General features: G+C 49.0%; 1 protein-coding gene across 1 annotated transcript; it reads right to left on the bottom strand.

The window, feature by feature from the left end:
- Window positions 1-1578: 1578 nt before the first annotated feature.
- EFHD2 (EF-hand domain family member D2) lies at window positions 1579-22113 on the bottom strand. The gene is made up of 4 exons (XM_075906861.1): window positions 21752-22113; window positions 8634-8781; window positions 5482-5616; window positions 1579-4290 (listed from the first exon to the last, which is right to left on the bottom strand). Exons 1-4 carry the CDS (start codon window positions 22042-22044, stop codon window positions 4156-4158), a joined length of 711 nt encoding a protein of 236 aa, XP_075762976.1. The 5' UTR covers window positions 22045-22113; the 3' UTR covers window positions 1579-4155.
- Window positions 22114-26723: the final 4610 nt, after the last annotated feature.

Here is a 26723-nt window from a genome sequence, read left to right as displayed (position 1 = left end):
AGGGAGTCTAGCTGGCTTGGGGGGCAGGGAAGGGGCCCAGAGTCCTATTTCTGGGCCCCTCATCCCCAAGCTGGATTACACTGACGGCTCCTGGTTCCTGTGTTAACAAGACGATGCTACACTCTATCCCTGTGAAGCTATAAACCTTCTGTTCTACCTCCTGTCTGAGTCTGTCTGGCTGTGGATGGGGGTGCAGGGTCCGGTGGTTCCCCACACCTTGTGACAGTCCTCCATTAAATGGTCAGGTTATTTTTGCAGGGATGTGTGTATGGTGAGGGGCTGGCTGTACAATAGCGCCTGTGCCTCTTCTACGCAGTTTCCATTTTCAGGGAGAGGGACCAGAAGTATTTCTGAGGAACAGCAACTGTCAGCAACATGGAGGGGCGCAGGGAAATATACAAACATCACTTGTGCTTTGCCACCGCAGTGTCGTGTGCAGTTTCACACTAAATCCAGGGCATGCCCACAGCTCGGGGGGTATCAAGCTGTTCACTTACAACAAAGCTATGTGATTCCGAGAGCCAGCTATTAACAGTGGCAACCCTATGCTGGGAGTGGCACCCTAATTAGATTGAATGAGTCAAAACTTCTCTTGATCTCCACAGGGGAGCAGCCAAGGGCTGGATTTACAAGGGAGACTTGAGTGTTTAAAGCAGGCATGTCCAAATTCCGGCCCGCGGGCCAATTGCGGCCCGTGTTCCGGTTTAATACGGCCCCCCAGGTAATTTGGCAATATCTATCTTTTATGGCCCCCAACGAATCCATATGTATTGAGATGAATACATTGTAAAATCTCAGTTAATGTCAGTTGGTCTAAATCAGTTATAAATATATTTGGACACAACATGTATACTTGGTGTTATGTTCCTGTTCATATTTTTTGAACTTAAAAGTTGACAGACAACCTTTCTTATGTTCCTGACATATATTTCAACTTCCTGGATTTTTTTTTCATCTGGCCTTCAGATATGAAAGGCAGAGTGATTTAACACCTGTTTAGATTTGTCATCCATGTGACGAAATGAAAAGTATGCCGTTTGCAATAAACTTTGCATAAAATAGTTAATTTGCGTTTAATTTTAATGGTTCAAAGAATGTCAGGCAAAATGGTCGGCCCTCACGCATGTTCACTTCATCAAATCTGGCCCTCTTTGAAAAAAGTTTGGATACCCCTGGTTTAACGGCTACATTAGGCACCTACATCCAACACGCAGGTGCCTCTGCCATTCACAAAACCACTGCTCCGTCGCTGTCAAAAGCCATAAGAATTCTGACTCTGCTAAGCATTTTGATGCCTAACACGTGCAAAAACCAAGGGAAATGGGCAGCTTTGCACATAATGAGCAGGGGGATGATGCTACAATTGAAACAAACAATTGATACACAGAGATTAAGGCCAGAAGGAACCATCTGACCTGTCTATCACAGGCCACCAAAATGCCTATCACCTGCCAACTACTGAAATGAGATCATGATATTACAGTCACAGGAGACTAGAAGAGACTTTGTATTCTCTGCTGGTGGCACACAATGAATTCCTCTGCATTTGAAATTCACCAAGCATCAGCCACACACATGCATAAGAAATATAGTTTTTATTTTAGTTAAAAAAAATAATCGTACCACTGAATGAAAGTAGCTTTTGAAAAAAAGCAACAATTTTTAAATTCATCTTTATAAACATTTGCTAAAGAAAAGCAGTAAAAGAATGGAAGAAACTAATATAATCTTTCAGCAGGTAACCATATGGAAAAATAATAAAAGACTCTAAATTCACCAATGGGTTTCTTCTTATATCTTTTACCAAAATAAAGGGGTTAGTCAAAAAGCAATCTAGCAATTAATTTTTCATGATGAATATGAAAATTCTGAATTTTGCATATCAGTGGCATGAATTTTTAAACCTTTTTTTTTTTTGCAGTAAACATCAACACTTAAATGTCAAGTCTTCTGTTATCACATTTCACTTCCTCATCTGAATGACAACATTAAGTTACATGCTTACAGACAGGTATAAAACAATTCTATTGGTTTTCATTACAAACACCCACATTGTGCCATGGACGTTTCTCTGTATTCCAGTTGAACTTGTCGTAAATGCAGTTAGATACATAGCTACATGCATCTTTTTGTTCAGTCCATTCCAGCTTGTAACAACAAGTTCATCTCTTTAAAAAAATAAATCACAGTGCATGCAAAAGACATATAAAAGCACTTTTCAGAGAGGTGTTTTTCCAGCCTGAATGTTTATTGGTTGTCAAAGAGCCATAGCTGTATTCAGTAAGTTTCCCCAACACGCCTGTGCATTTCCCTGTATTTTTTGTAGAGGATCAAAATTTTTAGGCCTGCCACTAAGACATCCCCTGTGTTCGTTCTCCCACCATGGCTCTTTGTTGTCACAGTTCGGCACTGGGAACAGCATCTATGGATCCACTGAGGTTACAAATACAGGATTGAGCCAGCATTAGCTGCATCTCCCAGGACAAGGCTGTGTCCTTTCCCCTATTACCTCAGTGCTGCAGGCTTATCAAGAGGGAATGCAGAGAAAGACAGAGCTTCGTAACAAAGTGCAGGTCTCAAGTCTGCAACACGCCAAGCCGCTCCTGGAGGTGCTTTGGGTATATAACTCCCACTCCAAAAGCAATTTGGGGAACTGCCCAGACTGTAACATTAAGTCCTTAGCGCCTATAACATTGACCCAGCCTCTTGCAGATAGGCAGGCCTTGCCTAAAATGCATCTTTTTGTCCCTACCTGTGGTGAGAGGAGCTGGCCTTGTCCTCATTGTATGGACAAAAAAGCAGCTTAAAGCAACTCCTCCATGGCCACATGGGGAAACAGTGTCAGAGGCAGGATTAGAACTCAGCACTCCCACCTCCTGGCCAACGAGGGCTTTGCCACACATTATTTTTGCAAGGGTTTCAGCTACAGGGCCTTAAAGCAGGGGTGGGCAAACTCGAGCTCAGGGGCTGGCTCCGACCCTCCAAGCATTTTGCTCTGGCCGACCCAGCTGATTAGCAGAGTTTGCACACTTCCCCTCCCCCTCCCCCTCCTTGCTCCATCCTGCAGCTGTGCAGAGGAGAGGGGAGTGCTCAAGTCAGGGTGTCCTCCTGCCCCTGTACCCCTTCTCTGCAGAGCAGGGGGCGGAGAGGGAGAGACAGCCAGCAAAGCAGCTCCAGTCTGAAGCCTGGAACTCAGAGGAGCGTGGGGGTGGGGAGACAACAGAGCAGGACAAATTTCCCTTCAAGAGACAGAGCATGGCTTCTCTCAAACTTAGGCAGCGCACACCTTCTCTGTGTCACTGTCGCACACACACAGTGTCATGTGCACAGTCACACATGCTCTCCCAGTCTCTGCGCCACACACACACAATCTATGCCACAAAGTCAGTCTCTCTCTCTCTCTCTCTCTCTCTCACACACTCACTCACTCACACACACACACACACACACACACACACACACTTACTTTCTCTCTCTCTCTCTCTGTCTGTAGCCCCAGACCCACCCGAGGCCCCCTGCCCTTCTGGGAAGGCCCAGAACCAGCCCACAATCACGTACCAAAATTTGTGAAGTGGCTCCCCTGCAAAAATTATTGCCCACCCCTGCATTAAAGGGAGTGATTTAAAGCATTAAGCATAGGACGTTTCCAGAAGACAGAGCACACGAATGGCGGCGGGAGGCATTTCTGCATAAGCAGGAACTACTCATCCAGAGTCCGGTACATTCAGTGCCGGGGGCAAAGCCACAGTGCTTATCCTAGGGTTTGGATGACACAATGGTCCACAGCAAGAGAACACACGCGAGTTCAGAGCACACGGAAAGGTTTGGGGTTTTTTTAAAAGCAGAGGTCCCCCTCCCCCCAAGTCGCAGACACACGCCACCACGGAACAGCAAACAGACCAAAGGGACAGTGGGAAAACGGCTCGCCACGTCTTCACTGGCAACACGGACAGTGCAAGAAAACAGGACGATCCACAAAAGCGTGAGCTTCTTGTGCCTGAAGGCGGCCCAAGGACTCTGGATTCACAGACAAAAAGGTTCTTTAGGGATGGGTCCATTCAACCATCACTTACACAAGTCACTCGGGATGCTTCCCAGACTGCAGTTTGCTCAGCGCCTCCAGGGCCTTTCCAGCGTTGCCCTTTCAACCTCGGCTCATTGCTTGAAGTTGGACTGCAGCTCTTTAAAGGCGGCTTTCCTCTGTTTCATCTCCTCTGCCTGCTTTTTCTTCTCTTCCTGCTCGGCTTTGATCTCCTCTTCGAAGCGGCTGGAGTCGTTCATAGCTTGCACCTGGAAATGCAATGGCATTTGGCAAGGGAGTCAGAAGAGCCCACGCCGCAAGGCCGTGGGCAGCAGGATTGCTGCTAACGAGCACGAGCTGAAGCCTAACGGAGCTTTTCCACTGACTTCAGTGGGTTTGGGAGTGGGGCCCAACAGCGAGGCTTCTAGCCAGCCGTCTGTGCACTGCTGCTCCTCTACCGACCACAATCCCGGCTGTGTTCAGCAGCCTCACGTGGAGCAGCTTTGCAGGCTGCAAGCCAAGTTCTTCCCTTGAGGGCATGCAGCTGCCATGGGCTCACACGGAAACACACGCCAGTGGGGTGGGTCTAGTTCCAGAGAGGCTTTCTATAAATTGGAGTGTGAAGCACATGGGTTACATAGAACAACTGGGCACTATGTTCCCTCTCCAGCTCATCTGAGAAAGTGGGTTTTGCCCACGAAAGCTCATGATGCTACAGGTTGAATCTCTCTAGTCCAGAAATCTCTGGTCCAGAAACACCCATGGTCTGGGATGATTTCATCTAGACGGAGGTTCACTTTTCATGAGTGTGGCCAAGTTTCCCGTGGTTCCATACAGTTTGTTTACAGCCACCAGTCCTGGCTCTCAGTGTTCTGTGCTGTTATTTAGTTCTAATTTACGCCTTAAATGTTTTCTAAGAGCCCAGTAAGCAGTGGAAGTGGTGGAAATGATGCTAGACAATGCTGACCTCCCGTGGTCCAGAAAATGTTCTGGTTCGGAACCGGTCAGGTCCCAAAGGTGCCGGACAAGAGAGGTTCAAACCTGTATATATTTGTGTTAGTTTCTAAGGGTATGTCTACACTAGCCCCCTAGTTCGAACTAGGGAGGCTAATGTAGGCATTCGAAGTTGCAAACCAAGCCCGGGATTTAAATATCCTGCGCTTGATTTGCATCTTCCCGTCCGGTCACCATTTTTTGAAATTTACAAGTTCAGACTAACTGCCCACGTCTACCCATGGCAGGGACCCGGTATTTCAAATTAAAGCCCTAAATCGAACTACCTGTTATTCCTCCTGCAAGAAGGCTATGATCAGGACCGTGAACTACTTCTGGTGCACAAATTACCTGTCCACCCTTTATCTTGTGATAATGGAACACACCCTTGATTCCCCCCCCCCCAATCATGAATTCTCCTCCCCCAAGCCGCACTAATATGACTTTGCACGTTATTGTTTCCTTACTTTGGCTTCAAAAAAGCTTTTGGCTCCTTTCACGCCCTCCGTGGAGACGTCAATCTCTGAGAGCCGCGCCAAGGCGTGAAGCCCACTGTCTTCCTGCAATTCGCCTGCCGCGGCTTTGCGGAAAATCAGGAGAAACTGTCGGAGGGAAGAGGCACACATTTGCTGCAAGCTGAACGTGGTGGGAGGGCTGAAGAGAATTCTGAGACGTAAGACCTGTGCACCCGCCCACCCGTCCCCCCTGGATTATTTATCACTGGCTGAGCTCAGCGCCCCATTGCATTGGGTCCTGTGCAAACATCCTGCCCTGAAGAACTTTCACAAACTCCATAGGCAGAGAGGAGAAGGGGAAAGAGAGGCACAGGAAAAGAGACTTTCCCAAGGAGTTCCCAAGCCATCAGTGGCAGAGCTAGGAGAAGTCAAGTCTCCTCTTGCCCACTGGACTGGCCTGATACAAGTGACCTCTTACAGTTTGTATCAAGCACAGGAGAGCATTAGGAGATTTCAGTGTAACCAGGAAAGATGGGAAGCTGATAGATCAGATGCTGAAAATCAGGTCATTAGGCAGCGTTACCATGTTCTATAGTTACTGTGGGATCAAACGCCACAAGCACTCATCTTGTGAAGGATTCTGAGCTGCATCACATGCCTATTGCACATCTGCTCATTAGTATTGTAAGAGCAAGTGCCGCTGTAATTGCAAAGAGCGAGCAAGCATGAATGCCAGCAGCTCAGGATTGCCTGCAGCCATGTCCCTTCCAGGCAAGGACAGTTGCCTGGAGATCACGTAGGCTAGGAAGATGTAATCCCATTAGCAGCAAGACAAAGTACTGCACGCAGATCTCACTTCTCTTGTTGCAAGGGGGTCTCCTTTGATCGGCAGAGACTGCATTAAGAAGCCCAAGAGCAGAGGATGCTGTGGCGGGAAGCAAGCATGGAAAGAGAGAGGCTGTCCCGAGACAGCGCCTGCCATCCCAGGGTCCCCGTGCAGCCAGGGTAACTCACTGGAAATCTCTGGCAAGGCAGGAAGACTTTTAAATGCAAAGGGCTGTGCACCTGCATGCATGTCCTGCACCAGGCTGATGCTGGGGAGAATTGAGAGGCCTGCAGGAACGCAGCACCCTGAACAGGACTCTGCCCCCTCAGACTTGCCGCTTAGCCACACGGCATGGGAGGAGTGCGCAGAATATATCCGTGCCTGCAGGGGCTGACAGTGTAACAGACAAAGCTAGCCCAGTCTGTGTGGGGCGTCACTGGGGGGAGACATTCTGGAGAGAGCAGAGCAGAGATGAGGGATGTGAATGTTCAACCGGTTAACCCAGGGGTGGGAAATCATTTTGACAGGGGAGGGAGGACACTCCAAGATTTGGTAAATGGTTGAGGGCTGCACTTTTCTATGGAGGGGCTGAGGGGTCCGGGAGGGAGGTTGGGTGCAGGAGGAGGTGTAGGGTCCGAAAGGCAGTTTGAGTGAAGGAGGGGATTGTGACCTGGGACAGCGGATTGGGGTGCAGGGTCTGGGAGGGGGTATGGGTGCAGGAGAAGATTCTGGCCTGGGGGAGGTGTTTATGGGGGGTGGTGTAGTGTCGGGGGAGGGGGAAGAGTTGTGACCTGAGGGAGGACGGTGAAGAGGTTTTGGATTGTGACCTGGGGCAGAGGATTGGGGTGCAGGGTCTGGGACGGGGTGCGGGGTCTGGGAGGGGGGTGCAGGGGAGGATTCTGACCTGGCGGAAGATTTAGGAGGGGTGCAGGGTCTGGGAGGGAGCTGGAGGGCGTTGCCCTCAGGCAAGCCTTGCCCTTGAGCTACTGCAAAAGCATCAGGCTGGTGGATCTAGAAATCGACTCCTCCCACTTTGACCTAGATCTAGCCGTCTCCAGCATCTCTAAGACACTCATCCCCATGGTATCCCTACATCCTTCTACAGGACCCTACGGACACATCAGAAGGGCTTTCAGCCAGCTACCTTCTAGTCCAAAAGCCAGTCTTGCTGAATGTGTACAGCACAGACATTCAGCAGTGGAGGGCTCTCAGGCAGCGTGATTAGCTGTACACTGTCACTGAAAGGTGCAAAGATCACGCTGGAGCAAGTGAAGGAGCCATTGTCCTGCCCTGGCAGAGAGGAGAAACATCTCGACAGCCCTGTCTCCCAGCAGAGGAGCAGATGCTGTCCATGGATCAGCAGGCAAAGCAGGGTGGGCGTGTTATCCTGGAGCACTCACCCTGAACGATTTAGATATTAGCATAGAGAGGACACTTATCAAGTTTGCAGGTGATACCAAGCTGGGAGGGGTTGCAAGTGCTTTGGAGGACAGGCTCAACGTTCAAAATGATCTGGACAAACTGGAGAAATGAGGTAAACAGGATGAAGTTTATAAGGACAAATACAAAGTACTCCACTTAGGAAGGAACAATCCGTTTCCCACGTACAGAATGGGAAGTGACTGTCTAGAAAGGAGAACGGCAGAAAGGAATCTAGGGGTCATAGTGGACCCCAAGTTATATATAAGTCAACAGTGTGACACTGTTGCAAAATAAAGCAAACATCTTTCTGGGATGCATTAACAGGAGTGTTGTGAGAAAGACATGAGAAGTCATTCTTCCATTCTGCTCGGCACGGATTAGGCCTTAGTTGAAGTATTGTGTCCAGTTCTGGGCACCGCATTTCAACAAAGATGTGGAGAAATTGGAGACGGTCCAGAGAAGAGCAAGAAAAATGATTAAAGGTCTAGAAAACATGAGCTATGAGGGAAGACTGAAAGAATTGGGCTCTTTTAGTTTAGAAAAGAAAAGAGAAAGGGGACATGACAGGAGTTTTCAAGTATCTAAAAGAGTGGAGGGAGAAAAATTGTTCTCCACGGCCTCTGATGATAGAAAAAGAAGCAATGGGGTTAAATTGCAGCCAGGGAGGTTTAGGTTGGACACTAGGAAAAACTGTGTCAGGGTAGTCAAACACTGGAATAAATTGCCTATGGAGGCTGTGGAATCTCCATCTCTGGAGATATTTAAGAGCAGGTTAGATAGACATCTATCAGTGATGATCTAGACGGTGCTTGGTCCTGCCACGAGGGCAGGAGACTGGACATGACGACCTCCCGAAGTCCCTTCCAACTGTAGGATTCGATAATTCTATGATCCTGCTCACCAGATAAGGCCTTACCTCCCGGAAGCTAAGTTTTCCGTCAAAATCTTCGTCTACTTCTTTGATCATATTTTTCAGCCCGAGGTGCGTTTGTGGTGCTTCAAGTTTTTCCATCATTAGCTTCAATTCCATGAGATCAATGAAGCCATCTTTCCCTGTGTCATACCTAAGAGACAGAAGCAAGAATTACAGAGACCAGCTGCCCTTCAGAAGTAGCTACTTTGCTATTTCAACGCCTGTGAATTTTCTTCTGTATTACCAGCCCCATCACACCCTATCAGTGCTGCCTTTGCAAATCCAGCTGAACCATGGATTCAGCAAATACTCTGGAGTCTGTGGCACACAAGGATTTCCGTATCAAATGATCAGGCCCCTTCCAGCTGAGCTAAACGTTAGCTTAGCTAAAGTCTTAGCTGTAATTAGTAAGTTGTTACTTTCTATGGGCAGCAGCCACTAGAGGGAGACATGCTCACACATGATGGGTGAAATTTACACCCTTTTGCCTCAAGGCACTAGGAGGGGAATTTATAACCTACCAAGAGTGAAATTCTCCTCTGTCCAGGAGACCAGCACAAATGACGCACAGAGACAGTACTGACCCTATGTATTAGATATGCACCCTGATGCTTCACTACAGCCCCCTCCCAAACAATTAGTTCTCAACTGAAAAAAGAAACTCTGCAAAGCTTCATTCCAACTGAGGAACTGGAAGACCTCTACCTTCAGCCCCTCACAGTGGACTGCATTACACAGCAAGTAAACCTAGGTTTCAGAGGGGTAGCCAGGCTAGTCTGTTTCAGCAAAAACAAGGAGTCTGGTGGCACTTTAAAGATTAACCACAACGTATTCGAGCGATTTATGATGGATTTTGTGAGATCCAGCTCACTTCTTCAGATGCGCAAAGAGGAGAAAACAGAAAGGAAGGGATACAGAGATGTGAGTGTAACATCAGAGCTAATTAAATGGACGTGCATGCGGCCCAACGCCAACAGAGACGAGAGTATAGGCTGAACCTCTCCGGTCTGGCACCCTCGGGACCTGACTGGGGCTGAACCAGAGAATTTGCCCAGCTACAGGAGGCCAATATTGACTAGCAGCACTACCAACACTTCCACTGCTTACTGGGCTCTGAGAGGACATGTAGGGGTAAACAGCAGCACAGAACATTGAGAGCCCAGACTAGTGGCTGTAAACAACCTTTATGGGACCACAGGAAATTTAGCCACATCCGGAACATGTGGCCACCCGGCTAACTAAAATTATGCCCAACCAGAAAGTGCTGGATTAGAGAGGTTCAACTTGGACCTGAAGGGGAAATTACTTGACAGCATCAAATTGGTACATCAATTTCAGTTCAGGATGTTGCAGCCTGTTTTTGAAGGTTTTTTACCCTAAGATTGACAAGTAAATGTAGTTGCCTTCCTGCTAGGCCCCTAACGCTTGTCTTCGTGCTAGCATCCAACTGCATCTCCAGCAAAACACACACACACACACACACACACACGAAAAGCAGCTACTCTACCATTTCCCCACTGCAGAGAAGCCAGCCAGGCACATAAACGAAGTTCACAGCCAATAATAAAATATGTGATTAAAATAATGGATCTACCTTCGCCGCTTGATGGCCTAGCCCTGTACATCACGTAGTCTGTTGCCACCAAGTGCGATTGAGAATTAAAATACAGCTCAGCCCTTCACTGTACTTAGTGCGGGTGAGTCTGTTTGCTTTCCAGCCGCCAGTCAGGCAATAGCTGGTCCTTATCACAATGTCCACACAAACCGCCATCTTAAGGACTCTGTGCGGGTGCAGAAAGAGCCTGGGGACATGCGAAGCTGAACAGGGCAGAGTAGGAAGCAGGAGCGCTGGTGGCATTTCAACACCCTCCTACTGATTTGACAGTGTCATGTCTTTCAAAGAGACAAGGGCAAAGCAAATAAATGAGGTGGTTAAGGGGTTTGGGGTAGGGATGTCAACAGGTAACCGGTTACCCCATCAGCATCACCCTGACTGGTGACGCTTACTGAGGAACAGTTAACCAGCCCCCTGGGACAGCCCCCTGCCTGCAGCCTGGGAGGGCTGCTCCAGCCCCACCAACCTCCCCTGCCACACAGGGATGGGGGTGGCCGGAGCTGGCCCTACCATGAGGCGACCTCAGGTGCCAGACTGTGGGGGGCGCCACTAGGACCCAGAGTGTAGAAAATGGTGTCTGCTGCTGGTGCACATGCAGGTAGCAGAGCAGTCCCATGAGAGGAGTAGAACAGGAAGGAGGCAGAATCGAGACCTTTCAAAATTTTGGCCTAAGCGAGAGGGCAGGGGGGTGTCATTTGAGCTCCCTGCCTCAGGTGCCAAAATGTTGTGGGCTGGCCCTCGGGGTGGCAGAGCCCTGTGCATGGCCGGGAGCTGGCACAGGCTGTGGCTAGTGGGTGGGACACCACGGCTCTAACGCCTCCCAGGTCAATGAATCAACATGGGTTTAAAAATAGTAGCCAGACCGTAGAGAGCCAGGATGTGGCTGGAAGCTCTTAGTATCGAAATTCATCATCAGGCATGCACCAATGCACCTCCACACCTCCTCAGGTGCCTCGCCTAGTTTCCTCTCTGGCTAGGCACTCTCAGTAACGGAGGAATGCAGAAAGAGACCCCAACCCTCGATGCTTTAAGAGAGCCAAGCGGCTAATTACTGGCAGGGGCCCCAGGAGCGCAGAACCGTAAGGAACACACACTTTAGTTCGCTTGTGCTCCCGATGCAGGCCCTGTTCATGCTGCAAGAGTTCTGTGGCTGCAGAGCTGGTGGTACCAGCGTTGCTTGTGATCCACTGTGTCCCGGCCCAGGGGGAGAAGTCCCGCACCTCGGCTCCCCATAAAGACGACGGCATCCCGTTGTAATAAAAGCCCACCCTCTTGGACATGCCCCATCAATCCCATCGCAGAACACGTTTGTGCTGAACATGTACGGCACAGCAGTAGGCTCAGACGGGCCGAGCTGTGGCAGCTTACTCTAGACGGCTTTGGGTGTGTTTCAAAACCACCGGAGGCCTGCGTGAGACCACTAACCGCTCCCGGGAGCATCTTTTTAAAGCATCTCATTTTACTATTGACTTCAATGAGATTAGTTTGCAGTGGTACACCAACCCCCCAGGACACATCCAAGTGCTCCATTCGCTCACGCTCTTGTGGTGGAAAGCAATTGCACTAAGCATTAACAACTCCACTAAGAGGCTCCCTCCGTGGAGAGGTGGGGGGAAGTGGATGCTTTTAGAAAGGTACTTTGAGCTGTTTCCGACATAAATACTCCAGCTGTTTTTCTCCCCCAGTGAAGCATGCACCACTTAAACAAGCTAAAGAATGTGTTGCACTTACCAGAGGAGCTTTTCCAAATAAATCTTGCCACAGGTACCAAGCTAGAAAACTGAGCTGAAACTGTGTTTTGATAATCCCCCTTAAACCTAAACCAACCTACCTGGGCAGCGGTATCCCAGCTGGAAGCATGCTGCGTGTTGTGTGGGTTTTATTTGCTTTAATTGGCTTCATCATTTTCTGAAGACATCTTACAACTCACTGCGTAAGTTCTACAGGTGCTCCGAGGATCAGGGCTTGTGTAACCACCGACAGCCCTGGTCACCTACAGGCGGAATCGAACCTGGGAACTTGGGGAGCTTAGTGAATGAACTAAAAGCCAATTGGCTGGTAGCTAAGGCTGCAGAGCGCTTTCATTCTCTCTGTAAGTCATCTCGTGCCATTAGAAGGGGCAGATCATCACACCCAGTAGGTTACACTTGCATTATTTGGCAGATATGTAGGAGATTGCCAGTGAAGGGACAACTCTTGCCCCATTCAGTAAAACTAAATTAGAAAACATATTTCAGAGGCAGATTAAATATAGGCCTGGCGTGTGCTTCAAGACAGCTAGCATCTGCACTAACATAGCTAAAGAAGGAGGGAAACACACCCACGTCAGTTGTTGAATCATAAACGCTGAAGGGAAGTTTAAAATGTAAGACAGACACGTGACCTACCCCTCCTTTACTGCTCCGGACTGAAAACTTAAACCTGGGTGGTTTAAGGCATTACTGAATACTTGAATACAGTGCACAGATGTGGACTCCTCATCTCAAAAAAGATATACTGGCATTAGAAAAGGTTCAGAGACAGGCAACTAAAATGATTAGGGGTTTGGAATGGGTCCCATATGAGGAGAGATTAAAGAGACTAGAACTTTTCAGCCTGGAAAAGAGACTAAGGGGGGATATGAGAGAGGTATCATGAGTAGTGTGGAGAAAGTGAATAAGGAAAAGTTATTTAATTGTTCCCATAATATAAGAACTAGGGGCCACCAAATGAAATCAATGGGCAGCAGGTTTAAAACAAATAAAAGGAAGTTCTTCTTCACACAGCGCATAGTCAACCTGTGGAACTCCTTGCCTGAGGAGGTTGTGAAGTCTAGAACTATAAAAGGGTTTAAAAGCTAACTAGATAAATTCATGGGGGTTAGGTCCATGAATGGCTATTAGCCAGGATGGGTAAGGAATGGTGTGTCTAGCCTGTTTGTCAGAGGGTGGAGATGGATGGCAGGAGAGAGATCGCTTGATCATTACCTGTTCAGTTCACTGCCTCTGGGGCACCTGGCATTGGCCACTGTTGGCAGACAGGATGCTGGACTAGATGGACCTTCAAACCAGGCTCAACGGCTGCAGGATCAGTGGTTTACCAAGGATTTCATTTCTACTGAGCAATGAGAAGTGGTAAATCAGCTTCTCAGACAGCCACTGGAACTAAATCACTCGTCCCTCTGCTATGGCATTTACCTGCTCCATGAAGATGGGTGAGAACAAAGCGGCTGTGCTAACAAGGCAGAATAGTTGGCCCATGCATTGGGAGGTTCTTTGGATGTGGGTGAAGTCTTCCTGGACAGGCTAGTTGTGCTCACAGCGCTTGCATACCAGGGACATGAATGTTTAACCAGTTAACCGGCGAGCCTTACCTTAATGGGGGAGGCTTACAGGTTAAAGTTAACTGGTGAAGACTGGACAGCTCCCCACCATGGACAGGGACTGCTCTGGGGGTGGGGGCATCCCAGCAGCGGGTGAGGGGGCCATTCCAGCTATGCTGGAGTGACCCTCCCCCCACCTACCTTCCCCTCTAACTTCTTAACCAATTAAATAGGATTTTACATCCCTATTGTGCACCTGGAGGTGCCGATTGAACCGTAACCGCGCTGTGATTGGATGCAGAAGGAGCGCACGGCTCTCACAGCCAACGTTGTGTGCAGTCAGAATGCACCTCCCGTCACGTGTCCTGGCGTTAGCTGTGTGTCACTTCAGTAACACTGGTGGGAAAAAACGACACCGATCGAAACCAGCAGAATCCGGCAACCCTGCACGTGGGCAACGGTAAACGAAATGTCTCCGTGGGGCTGCGGGTTGCTCTAGATCGTGCAGGCCCTCTCCCTGCAAATGCTTGATTACTAGACAATCTGCACTGAGTTTTTAGACCTAGCAAGTCAAAGTGCTGTTTACAGAAATGAAGCTGGCAAAGAGATCAGATGGGAGAGGCGGGGAGTGAGTTTAATCTTCCAGTTTGCCAGGATTCGGAACAAGCATTGCATAGCCCTGAGAAGAAGGAGATGGCTGCTTCCTGGCGATGCACGATGTCTAACAGAGTGTTGTGTGTGAGGTCTATACTATGGGGGAAGGTTGAACTAAGATATATACAGCCGGTCCCCGAGTTGCGAACCGTCGACTTACGACCGTTTGCACTTACGACCAAAACTGTTGTAAATGGCGGACCCCCAGTTACAAATGTGATCCACGGTTAGGAACAGTGCGGTCGCGTGTAACTCAATGGGGTCCGACTTACGAACAAACCGAGTTATGACCAATTGGTTGGTCCGTAACTGCTTCGTAAGTCTGAGAGAGGCTGTAACTCCAGCTACATTAATTCCATAGCTGGAGTCGATGGATCTTAATTTGAGTTTCCACGTTGTCTCGTCAGCAGGAGGTCGACAGGAGCAAACACTCTTTTTGGCTTCCCTTACTCCTTGTGAGGAGTAGGAGTACCAGCGCTGACCGGGGGGGGGGGGGGAGGGGGAGCACCCTCCAAGTTTGATATAGCTGGTCTTTACTAGACCCGCTAAATCAAGCTCTGGAAGATTGATTGCAGTAGTGTCGATCCTCCGTGTCGTGAAGACAAGCTCAGGAAGCGTCCCTTAAATCTTGTTTCGTCTTTCAGACAAGCAGAGCCTTTTGGCACTGGCCCAGGGATTAACAGAGCAAAGGCCTTGGATCTGGGTAATTTCCAGTGCTGAAAGCGAGATCTGAAAATGCTTCGAGCAAGTCTCGTTATTGTGCTTAAGAGTTTAGGGATGGGAAGCATTCGTCGTGCCTTGTCTGATCTTCTACGCACAGAGACCAGGTTTGGAGTCCAGGCCGTCAGTGGGGGGCAGTTTGCGATAACCGCGAGCTACCTTGCAACACAAACCAAGCCCCAGGCATTTTACTCCTTTTCCAGGAGCTGGTACTGGGAGTGCCTGGTGGTGAGCCAACATTCCAGACCGCCTGCCGCTAAGGATCTCGCTGCAGAGCATTCAGCCTGCCCCAGCTTGTGCTGTCTGCTCCCTGCCCAGACAAAACATTTACCCCATTGAGCAGAACAGAGGGACATGGGGGGCTGCCCCACCAGCAGTGTCTTCATTCTACTAACTTAGCGGGACTCGCAACTTCCCCACGCGGGCACGTTACAGGCTGTCCCCTGCACAGGGAGGCCCGAAGATCCCAGTGGCCTGTCTCCAGACTCTCTGGCGGTGCGGAGGGGGGAGAAAGGGTTAGATCCAGGAATCACACACCCAGGACATATCCACAAGGAGCCCACTGGCTGTGTGGGACCAGCAGCTGCAGCAGTGAGCCGGGCGGCTCCTCCGCAGGGCGCGGAACAGTTCTGATCGATTCCTCGGTCCGGATCTCCTCCATGCTGGCCCAGAGCATAAGGCACCCCCGTGACTGGGACTCTGGAGCTGCTGCAGTGGGAGAGGGCGGTACTCATGGGGAGCCAGCCCCCCCACACTGCTGCCTCAGAGAGGCAGCAATATTAGGAGAGGGGTAGGCAGGAGTTAGTGCATGCAGGAAGCCGGCTTAAAAGCTGGCTCTCCACAAGCAGCAGCTCCTGCCTGCCCCTCTGCGTGTAAACGTGTAATCACTAAAAATGTAAGTGGTTGCACATTTACACGCTTAAGATCCCTAGTGTGAGCAAGGCACGCCTCGCAGCTTTGACGTTGTCACCCTAGGGGAGCAGAGGTGCTTCACAGAGCCTGTCACCGAACCTGGGCCGGGTGTGCGTGTGCGTGTGCATGTGTGTGTGCGTGTGCGATTTTCTTTTGTACCAGCAACGGTTCACTGCCCTCTCCCTCCACATGCTCTGGGGCCCTTCCTGCGACGTTAGCAAGCTCCCATGGAAGCACGGACACATTTGGTGGAACATGGCGCTGAAGACTGAGCCAGTTTGGGAGCAGGGGGATGAAATCAGCTTCTCTAGATTGGATTCTTTCCAAACTGCAACAAATGCCACTCCGGTGCAGCTGCTGCCTTGGAGACCCTGCCGTGAATTAGATGCACGCCCCTATTTCCCCTTCCTTGCGTTATTCTAGGGATCCACTTGAACATCCGCATGTCAGCCTGGGCTACAGAACAACCCTCCCCCCTCGCTGGCGTGACTCACTCTTTGCCTGCCAGGGCTGGCAGCGGTTGAAAATCCTGCCACCCTCTATGCAACTCAATCCCCGCTCTTCCCCAAAGCAGTGGGGTCAATTCAAGGCAGCGTTCCAACAAAGCCCCTGTCTGGATAACATTCAATACACCCTGCGGATGAATCGGTGCAGTGTTGCAAATTCCCACTGCCTCCTAACTTGGACAGGGGCATTACCTCTCCTGAAGACAGGCTTTAATTGTGCTCCTAATCTCGGGCTAAGTGGTAAATGACCCCATTATTAGCCAGCTTAGAGCATGTCGGTGTCAGAAAGGTCAGTCAAGAGCGCCTTCACATTCTTTGCTCGCCAGCTCTTCCGGCTTGCGTTACTTCGTCCTCCCCAGTTCTTGGCCTCATGGAACAAGACTCTTCCAAGGGCCCTTCCTAATTTAAAACAGCCATGTTTACCAGCGTGGCGCCAACAGGGCTAATAAGATTTGGCCAGGCAGAGAGGACAAGGATGAACTATGTTAAAACCACGCTCCCGGCTCGAGCCAGCAAGTCTTTGCCGTTGTTTAACCCCCTCGGCGCTGGCATATCGGTGTTGGCATCACCACACATGATTTTAGAAGGCCGATGGAAAGTCTGTGGAGATGGAACTTGGATGATTCCGAGGTTATAGAAATAACAGGGGAGCTGTCAGAGGTGTTGGCTAGAAGGGGACGGACAGTTTCTCTTTCTGTGGAAGACGACCTCCCCACCCCCCTCTGCCAAGTCCTTTTAGGAAGCGAGCACAGCACAGAAGTCAGCAACACTGGAAGGTATTTTGTGAAATTAAATATTACACTGTAGGCAAACAAGTGCTGATTGTATCTCTACCACAACTGCTTCAAGGAATACAGATGACTAAGTGTATGACTGACCTATACTGCAGAAACAGATGACTGTGTTTCCTGTGTCTTTCTAAGCCTCTGGTTCGAATGGCCTCCTTATAAAAATACCTCGTTGCTGTAGCAGAAAGAAACACCCTCCTCCACAGAGAAGAGACCGCAGAAAGGAGGCAGAACATTTCAAATCACGTTTAAAGGTGTTTGAAACTAACTGAACTACACGGAGCCTGTTAAGCAGCAGCTAATAAAGGCAGAACCAATCCCCCTTCCTCCCCACACACACAACTCAGAAGAAATTCAGCGAGGTGGAAGAGGAACAGCCTGCAAGCACATAGCTGGGGAAAAGCAGAACTAGGGAAAAAACAGCCCTGAAGAAAGAGAGAAGTAAAAACTCTGACGCAGGAACAAGCTAACAGAGCTTTGGAGGTGGGCTGACTTCCCTCGTTACCTATATGACTAGACACTAGAGAAGAGAGAGAATTTTTTTTCTTTAAAAGGTTAGGAGAGAAGCAGAACTTCACAGAGGGATACTCATGGGAAGAGCATTACTCCTGCAATCTTTCCGTCTGACAAGGTGTTCAAAGGGTTGCTTTCCCTTCCGGACATGTATAGAGATGCCCTCAATTGACTCAGAAAGCAAAGGGGTGAAGTCGGTATCCCGTAGGGAACATTGCACACACGTGGCCCCTATGCCATCCACACTGAGATACCAAATGCACTCTCGCTACTGTGCTTGGCAGGCTCGGCTACTCCGACAGGCCAGCACCACGACACTGTAAGAGATTCAAATCTCCCGTGGTTCTGGGCAAATAGCAAGCTGCTGAATCCAATGCTTCATCTAAACCCGTGGTTCCCAACTTGTGGTCTGTGGACCCTTGGTGGTCGGCCACGGTACTGCAGGGGGTCTGCAGAAAGTCGGGGGCCACGGGGCTCTGTGCCAGCAGCCAACAAGCCTCTCAGTGCAGGTGGAGGGACGCGGCTTGGGACGCAGTACAGACGGAGGGACATGCAGGCTGCAGACACAGCTGTATTGTTGGGGGAGGGGCGCGTAACATTTGAAAAGACTGAAAAGGGGCCGGTATGCTGGAAGAGGTTGGGAGCCACTGATCTAAGCCACTGTCTGCGGCTTGCCCGATCCAAAGACCAAGGAAGCCCACAAGACGCTTTCCATTGACTTGGTAGGCTCCGAATCACACCCTGAAAGGCGAACAGGAGGAAGGAGAGAATGAGCAACAGTCCCTTGAAGAACAAGGGAGATCAGATCACACCTAGGTAGATTACAAAAGAGCTAATTACAAAAGGCATAGGTAACGCTAGGAGACCTCAGGATCCAGACCGATGACCCTTACACACATGACCTGTCTCAGTGATTATGGAAAGTAGGCTGTGGAAACCTTAGTGCAAACATCCATTTAGAAACTGAATGATCATGCTGGGATAAATAACTTCCCTATCACCGCACAGTTGCATCTTGATCCCTAACAGTTTAGTGGGCTCAGTCCTTTGGGTTAGTTCTGGTGGCTGGGCGGTGTTGAAGGGCTGTAGTATACCTGAGGCCAGACTAGAGAATTTGGTGATCTCTTCTGCCCTGGAACGCTCTGACTCATTCCACTAGGATCCATGGGGCGAGTATACATCTCAGGCCTAAATGGAGAAAATCTTTCTCCCCCCTGCCCTACTCCCCCGGATATTTTAAATATCTGTTAACACTATCAGAACAGTCTTGTCACTGAAAAAGGCATCTGTGGCAAAAGAGGAGCAGCAAATTCAGCCATACCAATGAGAGAATCTTTTGAGAACAAGTCCGATACAGAGAAATGAGGAGAAGAATTCAACCGGGATTGCCACTGCTCGAGTTTTAATCAGAATGGACAATACAGGCAAACCCAGAAAGTCCTGATCTGGATTTGCCAGTGGTTTTGGGATTTGGAATTCTCTAGGTTTTGCTAGTTCATACCAGCTGCATTGGCTTGGTAGGTAAGAATGCCACTGGCTTTGCTTTACTCTGCAATCCAGCCTTCCAGCTCCCACACGGACGCTCATTCCTCTTGCTGCAGCAAAAGGCTCGGAAGCGCATTCAGCTAAGTAACGTTAGAATAAACAAGTCGAGTGTGTAGAAACTGCTGCAGCTCTGTAATGAGAAGCCGGTGTTTCTGCAGGGCAGGGTATGGCCTGACACAGCTTTTTGGCCAACACCACAGCATTTCCTCATTTTAAACTGTGACATATAACATCTATCCCAGAGCAGTGGGTTTTATGCCAATTTCAAGAGGACCAACATAGGTCAGAGCTGATCCCAAATTGAGATTGCTGTAGCCAGGAAAAATTGAAGTTCCAGAGGAAACAGATTAGCATAGCCCCTAAACAAACCTTTCAAACCAAATGCAGCAGATCTATGCTAGTACAGAGGATCTGGAAGTGAAATTGATGAGGAACTTGCTGTAAACAAAAGTCTAACTAGTGTATTTGTAATAATCATAGGGAGAAGTAACTCGTTCAGATAAAGCGTTTCCAGTCCAATTTCAGATTTTGTAACAGATGAGGAAACATGGTTCCTCATGCCCCCAATAGCATCTCCCTAAGTTCCATCACCACACTGATTTTAAATCAGAGTTTAAAGCCAGGAGGAATCATTAGATCATCTGGCGGAGCCTGTATATCCCTGGCCATTAAAATTCACCTGCTTACCCCAGTAAGAGCTTATGGACCAATGGCCTGAACCCCCTCATGGTTTTTTTATTGCAGCCTTTCTAGTTAACATGCTCAAACTCTCTAAATATTTGTTCTTAGATTGACCTCACCAAACATTGTTTAAATAAATGGCTAACAGCATATGTCATGTGTCAGCTGGATGCTAATTTAAAATAGCCAAGCAGGAAAAATCAGGATGTAAAGAAGAAGGACAGGCCCTTTTACTGATGGTAGTAACATACACAAGAAGGGGGGGCAACTTTTCCATCTCTTTCAGCCCTGTTCCTACCCACGGAAGCCAATAGCAGAACTCTCAGCAATGGGGCAGGGTTGGGTCCTCTTAGCATTACACCATTGACCAGGTGCATTATGGGGTTTTTCAACTTTGCTTTGCAGCTTGTGGTGCTCGCCATTGCCAGAGGAACCATACCAGACTCCATGGCCCACTAATGGGATCTGTATTCCCGGCAGTGTAACTTGTTAACCTGAGAAGAAAATGTTTGAACATCCAGCTAGATATAAATCCATTTCTACAGAGGCTGGATTTCACTTATGAATGTTGCTGCTCGTAACTGAACCCACAGCCTGTAGAAGTCTTACGTTTCCAGACAATCAAAAGTAACTTCTCTTTTCAGTTTCCACGAGAAGTGTCTACAGTTTGCTGTTGGTGACTAGTGATAACGTATTTGAAATACTAGTACTGTGAGCTTCAGGGAGGGTGAATGGAGCCCAACTAAAGAGAGGAATACAGCAGACATTAGCAGAGCAGGAAGTGTTGCTCTGAGGTGTGAAATTTATTGCCATGGCAGGTTTTTCCTAAAAGTTGGCCTCTCTACGCCAACTCAACTAAAAAGAGCAATGGCTACCAAGTAACACGCCCCAGGCACAGCGTGGTTTGCTGGGAAGAGATGGAAGGAAGTTCTTTTAAAATGCAAAATGAGAACTAGTCACCTCCAATTCTGGAAACGGAACTTGCAAAACATACACACAAGATTAAAAAAAGGAACCAGATTTCCTCCGTTTTATCTATTGCACAAGCAGCAGAGGAGAGCTCAGGGCCCAACCGAAATGAAAGTCACCCCTCCCCCCACACACACTTCTTGTGCAGGATCAACTTCTCCTGTAGATGTCTGGAGGGTTCCTGCTCCCTTTGCCAGAGTCACTTAAAAGAAGAGGGGAGTTTGTGCAGGAATCTTTCCCCTCTTCTGTGGGCAGGCATGTGGCACACTCTGCTTTCAATCACAAGCCCAGCCTCCCTAATGCAGCTAAGTCTGACAAGTCTTTTGGGGGAGGAAAGGGGGAATTCCTCATGCTCCTAATGGCGCCATGCCTAGTCCCCCAGTGGCACATAGCCGTGAGTGGCATCCAAAGCCTGCCAGAAGTTAGCAGAACCACCCCTTCTCCCCCAGCTGGCTGCATAGGGCAGGGATGCCCGGAGGGGCAGATTAGTGTCCCCAGGGTCAGTTTCCCCAAGACAGTTCACCTGTCCCTAGGGGAAGAACAATGAGGAAGGGGAAGTGGCTGGGTTCGCTCCCCAGGAGGGGCTGGGTTCCTGGGAACAGCACGAGCTCGACCCACCAGGGCACTAGGGGGTCCCTCCCCCGCGGAGGGCAGGGGGGGTCTCCATCATCTCCCCAGTTACTCAGTGTTTGCAAGTGGCTCCATCCATGTCCTGTGGGGCAGGGCTGGGGAGCGCCCTTGTCCCCCAGCACCAGGGGGACCCCTCTCCCTTGGTCACTGTCCCGCTCCCAGCACCAGCTGCTGGGGGTGCTGCTCCGGTCCCCCGCTTCCCCAGGCACCGCCTGCCATGCCCGGTCCCTCCGGGCACCCCCTGCGCGCCCCGGCCTGGGCACCCCCCGACACTCCCGGGCACTCACTGCCGGAAGAGCCGCTCCATGTCGCGGATCTGCCGCCGGGAGAACTCGCGGAACTCGGCGTAGGGGCTGAAGACCTTGCGGCCCCCGCCGGGCGAGAGCTCCCCGCCGCCCTGGCTCAGCTCCGTGCGCCGCTGCAGCTTGGCGCTCAGCTCGCAGTCCGCGCCGCCGCCCAGGAGCTCGGGGCCGTCGGGCTCGGCCGCCTCCCCGTTCTCCCCCGCGGGGCCGCCGCCCTCCTCCTCGTCCTCCATCTGCAGCCGGCGGCTCAGCTTGCTGGCCAGCTCCTCGGTGGCCATGGCCCGGCGAGCCCGCGGGAGCGGCGCACGGTGCGGCCGAGGCGCTGCAGCAGCGGCGGGGACTGGCCCAGCTGATGAGCCGGCCCCTCCCACCCGCCGCCCAGCCCTGCTGACTGACGGGGGGGAAGGGGGGGGGGGCAGGTGCCGCGCCGGACCCACACATGGACAGACGGACGGGAGGGGCCGGGGAGCTGTGGCACCGGGCAGACAGACTGGTGAGGAGGGTGCATGGTGCAGGACAGGACGGGCAGGCACAGGACAGACAGACAGGCAGGAAGGACAGGCGAGCTGCGGCATAGACAGACAGGTGAGGTGGGTGCACGGTGCAGGACAGACAGACGGGATGGGCAGGCGCAGGACAGATAGACAGGAAGTTCAGGTGAGCTGCGGCATAGAACAGACAGGTGAGGTGGGTGCACAGTGCAAGACAGACAGACAGACAGGATGGGCAGGCGCAGGACAAATAGACAGGAAGGACAGACAAGCTGCAGCATAGAACAGACAGGTGAGGTGGGTGCACAGTGCAAGACAGACAGACAGACAGGATGGGCAGGCGCAGGACAAATAGACAGGAAGGACAGACAAGCTGCAGCATAGAACAGACAGGTGAGGTGGGGGCACAGTGCAGGGCAGGAGGTGCACAGTAGCTGGGCTCCAGACAGATAAATAGGTGAGGTGACTGTATAGTGCAGGACAGACAGACAGGAGGATCCAGGGGGGCTGGAACAATTTGTATAGTGGGTGTGCTGAGAGCCATGGAACCAAACTGTTCACCCTGAACAGGATGGAAACCGTTTCTAGCCAGGGCCAGGGGTGCTGCATTACTCCCCACAACTCTACTGCTAGCACCCATGGGATCAAGCTGAACAGGACATGGGCTGTGGCACATGCCAGACAGATGGGCCAGGTTGCTCCCCAATCCAGGACAGACAAGCACAGGACCTGGGGGCTGCTGCAGGACATATAGGAACGGGGGAGGCTAATAGACTGCCCCATCCTGACCCTACCCCAGCCAGTGCTGAATTTATGCACAAGCTAAGTAAGCTACATTTTAGGGCCTCCAATTATGAGGGGCCTCTAAATAAAAAATAAATACTGCATTTTTGTTATCTCCTCACCTATGTACCAGTATATTACTTTAGAAACTTTATTATTTCTATTTTCATTGTCCCGTTAGAATAATACACATTTTTCTGGTAATGCTATGGGTTCCTTTTTTGCTAAACTATGTTAAATTTGACATAATTTAGGGCCTCAGCATGTCTTAATCCAGCCCTGCCCCCAGTCCAAGCACCACCTTTTAAAGAGGGAGTTTCCTTCTGGAGCAAACTTTAGTGACCAGAGCAATTTTCCTGACTGCCACCATGCCAGAGACAGGATCTGTGTTGGTTGAATGTGTGTGTTGACACCCTTGAATGGAAGACGCTATAGATATGCAAAAGTTTCAAAGGGGTAGTCATGTTAATCTGTAACGGAAAAAACTTAAAAAACAATGAATAGTCCCGCAGCACATTATAGACTAACACAAAATGTAGATGGTATCATAGATATGCAAGTATACTATTCCCTTGCTGTGTTTGTGACCATATTGTGTGTAATAATGGTATACCTGCCCTGGGAGATTATGAGGCTGTTGTAGGCAGGGAGGGACAATGAATTAGCTGGTGTGTGCAGAGATGTCAAACTAATATCTGCCAGCCTCTGAAAGAGATGAACAGGTTGGGGTTTCTTTATTACCAAGCATTGCTATAATAGTTGAACATCTTACAATTACAAACAAAGGGTATGTCTAGACTACCGCGTTTTGTCGACGGAAGTTTTGTCGACAGATACTGTTGACAAAACTTCCGTCGACAAAGAGCATCCAGACACATTGAGTTCTGTCGACAAAGCAAGCTGCTTTGTCGACAGAACTCCGTAGTCTGGACGCAATGTTACAGGCAATAACACCTTCTGTCGACAGAAGGCGTTATGCCTCGTAAAATGAGGTATACCAGCGTCGACAAAACTGCTGAGTTCTGTCGACGTTATGTCGACAGAACTCAGCGGTAGTGTAGACGCTGGTATAGTTTTGTCGACAAAAGTCCACTTTTGTCGACAAAACTCAGTAGTCTAGACACACCCAAAGTAACATCAGAATGCTGCAAAAGAAGAGCATGCTTGATAGGTAGACCTTACAGGCAATCGCACAAGAGAGTAGATTTTATAAGAGCTAAGCATTATTATTGCTGCATTTTAGTATTCAGACCCCAAATCAATGTACCTATTAAGTGTTCACTAATCAAGACCATTCATAGAATCGTAGAATCATAGAATACTAGAACTGGAAGGGACCTCGAGAGGTCATCGAGTCCAGTCCCCTGCTGTTATGGCAGGACAAAGTGCCTCTAGATCATCCCTGATAGAGGGAAACTATTAAAGGAAATCTATATTTGGGAAGTCCCTGTCACTGAAATCAATTAGATTGGGAGATGATAAATATTTTAGAAATAGAGCCATGCACAGATGCAAAATTTGTATCTGCATATCCATCTGCAGAAATGATCCATGGATATCTACAAATTGGCAGGGATCTGGATACAAAATTTATAGCCACATCCATATCAGCAAAAATGAGCCACGGATATCTACATCCACAGATGTGGATACCCGTGGATATGAAGTAGAGATTTGCAGGGCTCTAGTTATACAATAAAAAAATACAACCTTTAACTGGGGCTCTCCCTGCCATGGAGTGAGCTGACCTTCAAGTTACACCTCCTATCAGTATTGTCTTTGGTGCTCAGATTCTGATCAGCCTGCTTCTCCCCTGCCACGCTTCTCGCGAGTCAAGTCGCAATGGTGTTTGTGACACTGGTCTGTTGCCATGAAAGTGGTTGTGATGTCCCAAACATGGCACTGGCAGAGTGGTGTTACACAGGAAGAGCTGGCTCACATATGAAAAAAAGAAGTTCCACTGCTTCCCCAAAAAGAGTCTTTTTGATTGTCAGGGAAATAAAGGGGTGTGTATATTTATATGCACAGAAACACCACTGCGTGTGAGCTAAGGCCAGGACAGCATTAACTGACAAGTTTGAAGACTGCAGGTAGAAACACTGTATTTAAGGGTACACGTACACTCTCATCTTAAATTAATATTAACTGTAAAACAGCAAACTACCCTGATGTGAAAGAAAGATGGGAAGAACAGGAATAGGCCAATATGGCTCCATCAGGAACTTTTTAATGACTTGAAAATCAAAAAGGAAGTCACCTGTGGGAGTGAGCCTATTGTGAGGTCTTATATTCAGGGGTATATTTTAAAAGATATGCACCCACAATTTAATTGCTGATGCAAAACTGACTACTTGAGCAGCTGTAAGCAGGTAGCTACAGCTGAGGTTTCTGCCTGTAAAAACAAGGCCAGGGCTGAGTTCAGCTGAATTGATCACCCTTAATGATCGCTTTGAGCATTCAACAAGATACAGATTCTTCTTTTGTTGGCTATAAATTATTCTTCTTTGGTTAAAGTCTTAAGTCTTCTGGCAATAGAGTTTTGATAAAGGTGATTTATGCTCGTCACCAGCTGTTTTGAGAATATCACACGTTAGCATGGTAGCTGGCTGACTTGCAACAGATATTTTTGAATGCCAGTCTCTTGTCAAAACCTCCTGGTTTCAACATGATGCCTGACTGAATGAGTGGGAGAGAACTGAGAACAGCAGTTAAAAGCGTGGCTGTTTTGTGTCCTTTTCAATGGCCTGGCACTAAGAAAAATAACCCCACACATAAAAGCCCCACCAGGCTACACTGCATGGAAATGATATTGAATTAAAGTAGCAGTTCACTGTACTAGAGATGCAATTATTGAAGAACATTTAGGAATTCGTGGAGTGACTTTTCAGAAGTACGTAGCTTTGGTGAAGAAATTAGCAGAGCAAACAAATATGCCAAAGCTATAAAGAAGAACTTGTTCCATAGATTTCAAAGGCAGACGGGACACTGTGAGCATCTAGTCTAACCAGCTGTCTAACATGTTCCAGAGAACTTCCCCAAAATAATTCCTACAGATTTCTTAGAAAAACAGCCAATCTTGATGTAAATATTGTCAGTGATGGAAAATGCATCATACCCTTTGATAAATTTGTTCTAATGGGTAACTATCCTCACTGTCAAAAATGTACATCTTAATGCCTGTCTGAATTTTGTCTAGCTTCAACTTCTAACCACTGGGCTGTGTTATACCTTGTTCCCCTAGAACTGAAGATATAAAATATCTGTTTCCCATGTTGATACCGTAATGAAGTCATCCCTTCACCTTCTCTTTGTTAGAATAAGCAGATTGAGCTCTTTGCTTCTCACCATAAAGCACGTTTTCTAATCCATTATCATTCGTGTGACTCTCTTCTGAGCCCTCTTCAATGTAGCTACTCCCGGCTTGAATGATGGGCACCAAAACTGAACACAGTATTCCAGCAGCAGGTGCGCTGATGCCAAATGCAGAATTAGAATAATGACTTGATGCAAGTGTGAATCGCAAAGATGTCGATATTTCCATGTGTGCTGTTGGTTATTGTAGCACATTGGCTCTGTGCACTGAATTTTGAGAACAGGGAGCCTAGTGAAAATAAACTTTTTAAAAATAAAAAGCTTTGATTTTTTCAAAGGTGCTGGGCACATATGTATTCCCACCAACTTCT

Source organism: Pelodiscus sinensis, chromosome 23 (assembly GCF_049634645.1).
Source record: "Pelodiscus sinensis isolate JC-2024 chromosome 23, ASM4963464v1, whole genome shotgun sequence".
NCBI lineage: Eukaryota > Metazoa > Chordata > Testudines > Trionychidae > Pelodiscus > Pelodiscus sinensis.
Note: the sequence above shows the minus strand (reverse complement) of the source record. Positions and strands in the feature narration are given on the sequence as shown.

Coding starts and splice junctions, on each gene's coding strand:
- EFHD2 (XM_075906861.1), bottom strand. CDS start 22,044: ATGGCCACCGAGGAGCTGGCCAGCAAGCTGAGCCGCCGGCTGCAGATG. Junction 8,782..21,751: donor ATGGAGCGGCTCTTCCGGCA/GTGAGTGCCCGG, acceptor TCTGTCTCTTAG/GTATGACACAGGGAAAGATG. Junction 5,617..8,633: donor GAAAACTTAGCTTCCGGGAG/GTAAGGCCTTAT, acceptor TCCCTCCGACAG/TTTCTCCTGATTTTCCGCAA.